Source organism: Cololabis saira, chromosome 3, assembly GCF_033807715.1.
Source record: "Cololabis saira isolate AMF1-May2022 chromosome 3, fColSai1.1, whole genome shotgun sequence".
Classification (NCBI taxonomy): domain Eukaryota; kingdom Metazoa; phylum Chordata; class Actinopteri; order Beloniformes; family Belonidae; genus Cololabis; species Cololabis saira.
The window spans coordinates 11,385,562-11,393,424 of record NC_084589.1 but is presented as its reverse complement, the minus strand read 5'-3'; the positions used below and the strand labels follow the sequence as shown (position 1 = coordinate 11,393,424).

General features: G+C 43.8%; 1 protein-coding gene across 1 annotated transcript in view; it reads left to right on the top strand.

Moving 5' to 3' along the window:
• Positions 1-785: 785 nt before the first annotated feature.
• The window catches only part of rims2a (regulating synaptic membrane exocytosis 2a), a 203,935-nt gene continuing 196,857 nt past the window's right edge, over positions 786-7,863 (top strand). The window contains 2 exon segments of the mRNA XM_061716044.1: positions 786-1,052; positions 1,429-1,656. Of these exon segments, the coding sequence (XP_061572028.1) occupies positions 1,445-1,656 (212 nt within the window). The 5' untranslated portion in view covers positions 786-1,052; positions 1,429-1,444.

Genomic DNA, 7,863 nt, shown 5'->3' with positions numbered 1-7,863 from the left:
ATGAAAATTGCATGTTCAAATAAAGTGCTTAACTTCAGAAAAATAAAATAAATGGAGGAAAAGCTTGAATTTCCCTTTTTATGTTTCACATCTTGACTCAACAGTCTCAACCAATTTTACAGATAATAAATCTCAACACATCTTAACAATTGAACAGTTTTAGAGTATTACTTTACAGTATTACTTCCTTCCATCTAGGCCCTAGATTATTATGGATGCTGGACACATTAGATCTATAAGGACACAATAGTGTCAATTAAATGAATTGAATTGAATTGAGACAATTAAATGAATTGTCTCAATTAAAAAAATAATATGTTTAGCAATCAAAACTTTAGAGAATAATTGTTTTGGCATAGTGGCATGGCTTCACCACAGTGTAATCGTTTTCCATAACAGAGTTTCCCACATCAGCTGGTAGTTCACTGTAAAGTTCCTGTAAAGAGTAAGAGCAGTGACCGGAACCGCTGCCGCACCTGCAGCCACTTCCATTCTCACTATACAGTCAGATTCTGTATTTATCCTCCCTCTTCACATTTGTCCCCCTCACAATGCTCATGATCTGGTTATGAAATATGCATGATGCCGTCCTGCGTGCAGGGCAGCTCCAGCTGCACGTCTCCCCCGCTCTCTCCCTCCATCCCTCCCTCCATATCCCTCCATCCCTCCCTCCCCCGCTCCTGTCAATGAACAGCCAGCTTTATTCTCCTACGTGTCTCCATCGCTCCGCCTCTTCTTCCTAGTTTTTTTTTTTAACCCATCCTCTCACTCTCTCTCTCTCTCTCCCCCTTTTTTCTCCTCTCAAACCTCCCTCTCTCTGCCATTGCATCCATTTTTTGTGCATTTAAGAAATCTCCAAGAATTACACTCCCCGAGCTGGAGGAAGCTTTTATAGAAGCAGCGTGGCGGAGGAGGAGGAGGGTTAAGGGCTTGCAGCGGAAAACAAAACAAGGACGGAGCGGGCATCTTTTATTCCCAGCATGCGAGTGAAACCCCTCTAAAGGATGGCAGCGATGGGATAGGCAGGATTTAACATGACTGCAAAATAAAAGGCAAGAGTTGTTCTTTTTAATCCTCTGCATTTTTTACACTACTCTTCCTCCCCCTGGATGGACGCTGCTTGTGTTTGGAGTACCTAAAGGTTGTAACCTGCAGCCTGTGATTGTTTTTTAAGGGGCAATTACGTCCCAATCTCCCAGTGTTTTCCTTCTTAGAAATTGACTATGTGTTGCACCAGCTTGAATATAGTGATTTCAGCTTCCAGCCGGTGGCAGCATGATGTTTGATCCCCCCATGCACTGCTGGGGATGATGATGATGATGATGATGATGATGATGATGATGATGATGGCTTATTTCTGCAGCACAGTCTAATGTGTGTGCCACTGCTAACATGTCATGGTTGACGCTGCCTCTCTCGTTGTTTTAGCCGCTGTGTGTAAAAGATGTCTGCTCCCCACGGGCCCCGGGGCGGCCCCGGCCCGGGCCCGGGCCCCGGCCCCGGCCCCGGCTCGGGCCCGGGGCCCGCCGCCTCTGCCGCCGCCGCGGCCCCCGACATGCCGGACCTCAGCCACCTCACCGAGGACGAGAGGAACATCATCCTCGGAGTCATGGACCGACAGAAGAAGGAGGAAGCCAAGGAGCAGTCCATGTTAAAGTAAGAGAGGGGGCAGATACAACACGGGCTGCTGTTTTTTGTTGTTGCTGGTGATTAAAGCGGTTGTTTCATGAGTTTTACTACAATTAGAGAGGATGTGTGTCTCTCTGAGAGAATAGTGGCTCATGTTGCTTCTTCACATCCAAAACTACAGCTCTGCTCTCCTCTTTTATTGATTCTCGCCTTATTGAAAGGTGTTCTTTGATGGTACTCTGTGTTATTATTATATTCCAGCCCTTCCCTGGGTGTTGTGGCTGCTTGTACTACAGGGGGCTGGTTAGTGGTTAGCAGCCATGGCCGCCATTTTCACGTAGAAAGCACGCCAAATTGCTTAACCTTTCCCCACGAACGTCACCGCGGTTACACAATACGACACTGGAAAGATCATTTAAGGTGTCTTTGTGTTGTTGGCGGTGTCGGTGCGGGGTGTGTGTAGTTTCCAGGTTAACTAGCCCGGTTCCCGCCTCGTCCCCGCCGCTGCACAGATGTCTCGGAGCGGTTTCAGCACCACGGAGCTGTCCGCGGCCAGCCCACTCTCTTAAGGTGGACCGGAGAGTTCCCGCCATCACGGCTTTAGCCTTAGCCGTGTGAACCACAAATATATCCTGCGATGGAGTTAAAAACTCCCCAACTCCCCTTTGTAGACCATACTATAAAATACATTGATTTAATCCACAGTTGATTTGTAAAACTTGCTGTGAACTTCTCAAGCTGATTATGAGAGAGGCAATTCGGGGTGGTGGCCTTAAAGGTTTCCATCCTGTTGAATTTCTTGTAGTTTTACTTCTTCAATGAAAGGATGCACATGCTTGTACACACACAACCCACGGGAGACTTCAGTTCAGTTTGTTTTATCACAATCGTAACGTGGATGTCCGTTGAATTACAGTGTATTTGCCAGAGAGGTCAAGCTGATGTACTTGGACAGTTTGTGAGTCATAATATTCAAGTGATGGCTCTCCCACAATCACTGCACAATTTTTTGGAGACTTTTGACCAACCCCCACCTCCACTTCTTGTCAATATTACCACCAACCCCCATAGTGCTGATGGAGAAAAACGTTGTGCAGTCCCAGCCTTTTGCAGCTACATGACAAACATGACTCATGTACTCCAAGATGTGGTTACCTCAGCTGCTGCGGTACGTGGCATGTGATTCATCCAGGCTTTTTGTGCTGTTTCTTCCGCTTTAACTGTCTCTCCCCCTCGTCCCTCAATAGCTCTGTGTTTTCTCCATTTCTCTTTCTTTGAGGTAAAGAGGATTGTCAGTTTTATTCAGTCTTAGTCTGACAGTGATGTTGCAAACTTGCCATGGCTGACAATGGACAAAAGAGGCCGTTGAGAGATGAGGGACTGCCTCAAGTCTAAAAAGATGTATGGATCCAAAACATTTGGAGGTCAGAGAGGCGTATGTGTCACATAATCACATCTTGCATACAAATATTTCCAACACCCTTTTTCTTACCATGCTTTTAAAAAAAAATATTATTATTTTTACTTTGAGAGTTATGTCAGATGAAATTTGTTTTGCTTCTCAGATATTATGATTTTAACACACAACTGTTTTATGGTTTAATAGTAAAGGTTATTCCAGTGTTTTTATGCAACATAACATACCGTGTGCTCTGTCTTTACGTACTCAGTGACTCATCGTGAGTCAGTGAAACAGTAAATCCCCACTTTCTTTACCAATGAATCACACAAGTATACAAATCCTAGAGCAGAGTTAATATGCTCAGCCCTGGAATAGGTACAGCTGCACCGGATTATCTTGTCAATGGATCATTTATAGTTTTTTTTCCAGCAGTGTCAGAAACAAAAAATCCACACTTTGACATCCGGCTTTACAACTCACGCATCTCCTGTGACCCAGTCACGGTCCAGTCCTCCCGTGGTTTGGGTGGCATTTCTGGAAAGTGGCAGTTTGAACGTGGATGTGTGTAATCTAACAGAGGGAATCCTGGGAGGATGGAGGAGAGAATAAGGGAGAGGGAGAAGCCTTCAACTGCAGGGCTTGCCAGCTTGCTGTTATCTCACTGGAGGTGATGCAGCGTGTGGATGGAAATCCAGCACAGCTGACTAGCATGTAATTAGCTACTCTCTCTTTGTCGGCACATTATTAATCCAGTGTCTGCATGTAGAATTTTAAAAAGTTTGTTTCCTACAATTGTAAAATAATTCCTTTGAAACCCCATCAGAGCTCTAGGCATACATTTACATTCGCCTGTTTAAGTTAGTATGTCTTATTTTAAAAAGAAAATCATTATTAGCATCATGTACTAGACAAACGTAACCTCAGATAACACGTAGCTTTTTTCACCATGCAATTAAGCATTTAGAAAAATTGAAGGCAAAAGAAAAAAAATCATCAGGGCAGTACTAAGTACCACTTTACTGCTTCCATAGGATTTAAGAGGCTAGGTTGCAGCTATGCTACTGATCAACAGCTTTTGATCAACTAATCATCAACAGAAGTGCAGATTCATATAAAAACCGGATAGGTTCTGGATGGGTATGTTTTAACCCAATGCCATGAGGGAACGACATAAGCAGTGGTCTTACAGAACCAATTATTCCTACAAATCAATCTGAAAAGTATTATAAAGCCATTTACAAACAATTTGTAATTTAAGGAACGATTATTCACAAGTGGAAAGCATTAAAGATGGCGGCTAATCTTGCCAGGATTGGGCTTCCCTTCAAAGTAACCCCAACATCAGGGAAAACACCCGCAAGAGTTAAAGGGAAAGTTCGTTTTTTTACAACCTGGACCTTATTTCTGGCATTTTTTATGGTCGTATACTCACCCAGGCAAGTTTGGTGTTATTTGGAGTCCTTCGGAAGATATTAGGGTTTTTTTTTGCGAGCCGCTTTTCCATATAACGGTAGCGCATGGGGCACCGCGGGACACAGACGATGCAGCGTCTAAATAACACATGATTGCCGTGAAACTCGTTCATTTCTTTTATGAATCACTAGATCTGCTTCCAGGACCTGTTGTCTACATCCGGGGCTGTGTGTGTAACAAATAAATCAGTTTGTAAACAAGACCTCTGACCTGCATGACGTCATCTCTGTGCGCGCACTCTGTCCTCCGTTCAGTGAGCTCTTCAGCCGTATACTCTGGCTCAAAACGGTAAGGACGTCCATCATATTCAAAGTCGTCGTCCACAACCTCAGAATTTGACAAATATTCAGACATGTTTCAAATAACTAACAGTAAACTAACAGTAGTGAACTCCAGCTGTACACAGAGCTGTGTCTGCGATGCGCGCACAGAGATGACGTCATGAGTTCAGAGGTCTTGTTTACAAACTGATTTCCTTGTTACACACACAGCCCTGGATGTAGACAACAGGTCCTGGAAGCAGATCTAGTGATTTATAAAATAAATGAACGAGTTTCGCGGCAATCATGTGTTATTTAGACGCTGCATCGTCTGTGTCCCACTGTGCCCCATTCACTACCGTTATATGGAGAAGCGGCTCGCAAAAGAACCCCTAATATCTTCCGAAGGACTCCAAATGACACCAAACTTGCCTGGGTGAGTATACGACCATAAAAAATGTCAGAAATAAGGTCCAGGTTGTAAAAAAACAAACTTTCCCTTTAAACCTTAAAATCCACGACAGCACAATTACAAGACTTAACAAGTATGGCATGTTAGGGGGGTTTGCCAGGTGAATTCCTGTAGTCTAAAAAGAATGTTGAGGAATGGCTGAGGTTTGCAAAACGGCGTATGAACAAACCACAAGCCTTCTGGAGCAATGTCCGATGGACAGATGGGACCAAGGCTGTGGGGTTTGACCTTAATGCCCAGAGATACGTTTGCCAAAGATGTATGAACTTCTCTGTGTACCAGGGTATTTTAGAGGCAAATGTGAAGCTATGTGTCTGACTTCCTGAGCTTGGTTTAAATGATACCCTGCACCTCAACAATGATGCCACCAGTACATATACATGAAGAATGACTGAAAAATAAAATAATCAAGATTTTGAAATGACACAGTGAAAGTCCAAAGCAAAGCAATATTGTAAAGAAGAATGGGTCGAAATTCTTCTTCTACATTTAGTCTAACATTTCTGTCTGAAGCGTAGCCCCAGTTGTATTTGTTCCACTCTAACAAATCCGTTAGATCTACCACTTATTTTCGCTTCACTGAGTGCTTGAGCATCACACCAAAGATGGTTGTGGGACCCCCACCCACCCATACGCCGTGTCCTGCAGGCAGGCATCAGATGCCTGTGACGGGGTGACCCAGAGAGCGCCAGGAGCTTCGGTTCTTATTTTGCTGCCATTCTCCACCCCTCTCAGATGTGTGGGTGTGCTTGGGGGCGAAGAGTGCTGGGTCACGGCCACGTGGACAGTAATCCTTCCCCTCCTAGTCGTCACCTTGTTTCACACCTTTTCTGTCTTTTTTCTTTGATGCTTCTTTTTGCTTTACTGTTACTGTCTGGAGGTTATACGCTATTCAGGCATGCACACTCACAACGTATAACCATGGAAAGGTTATTAAAGGCTTATTTTTCTTTAAGTGACATTCAAATTTGAAGACCATGAAGCATTGTTCTGATACATCCAGTTTAACTTGACTGATGTTTATGACAGCGTTATTATACATCTGGGAGAGTTGCTCCAAGCTTGCCTCATCTTTTGATTTTGGGCCGAGTTTCCCCTTTCCAAAGGTTCTCAGCAGGGTTTTTTGCTGCACACAAAAGTTTTCTGTGGCTGTGTTTGCACATTTTTTTTAAATAAACTGCCCCAACGTGGCAACCACACTTGAGTTGTAACTGAACCAAACTTTGATAGTGTGAGTGCAGCCTAAAATAAACTGCTTCTGATCTGTGTGTACGTTTGCAGTAGTGTCAGCCACAGTTCAGATCAAACAATTTCTTCTGAGAGAAGACAAATTTGGCCTTTTTCTACTATCCGTCATGTATCATCTTAAAGTGTGTGAAGTTTCTGAAGTTTTAGCAACTTTGGCAGGTGCTGATCATCATGCAGTGCCCTGACTGTGACTCCCGCTGCTCACTCTCCCCACCACACATGCAGGCTCTCACACCTCTGCCCCCCGTCCTGGTCATTGATCTGATTGTGCCACAGAGGTCAGCAAACCAGCGAAGGATCAGTGCCCTGCAGGCTATAGGATCTCTGTCTTTTCAGGAGTATCAGCCAAGTGCTGTGCACGCACATTACCGGCAACCTAAACCCCCGCTGCTCCTGTTCAAGTTCATTCATTTATGCTTCTCTTTTGCACTAAACAGATAAGTGGCACTAAATGTGGGCACAATAAGCGATGTCAAATTGAGTTACCAAAGCCTGGCAGTTGGAACTTGTGACAGCGACAGAGAAGTACACTATGTCGGGGCTGCAAACAGGACAAAAAGCAGGAACACATCGGCTGTTATATTGTAGTGCTTTGTTCAGTGAAAACCTCTTTACCAGAACACGACTTAGATGTTTAGAAGATGACACACATAGAGGCAAAAAAACATTCCTCTTTCAAAATATGGATGTACTTTTGTAGTTTGGTTGATAAAAGTAGTGCACTTAGATTAGATTAGCATCACGTGCTGCATATCCAACTTTGGAAATACATGTTTTTAAAGCACATCAGAATGAGATGCTGATGATGAGGGGCGAGGCTCAAGCTTCCCAGTGGAGAGTTTACGGTAGTATACACTCACACACTCTCTCTCCTCGCCTTTCACTTGTTCCTTTAGCTCACTCACCCATGCTCACTCGCCATCCTATGCAACGAGCAGATTCTGTCATGAGCATCTCCCATCCCCCATCACTTTCCCCACGGCAGAGAGAGAGAGGGAGAGAGAGAGAAAGGGAGAGAGTGAAAATGTTGTCTTAAACCAAATTGCAGAATGTATCTCAAATTAACATTATAATGTGTTAAAATGTGCTTTGGTCATGGTTATAGATTGGTTCAGCTAGTTAGAAAAAAATACACGTACAAGTTATATACTAAATACAGAGTGATTAACATGAAAATGTTGTCCAAGTCTGTAAGTGTGAGCGAATGTTAGCATCAGTACATTTGCTGTATCGTTCAAAGCAGACATATCTATGTCACGATGAGATGCGTATTACAGAGATACTGTACAAAAGCACCCTTTTCAACCATGTCTTTAAATATCTGTTCAGGGTAGATGGTTTTTAAGGGTGCCGTAATCCCCTTGATTCCTCTTCACGCC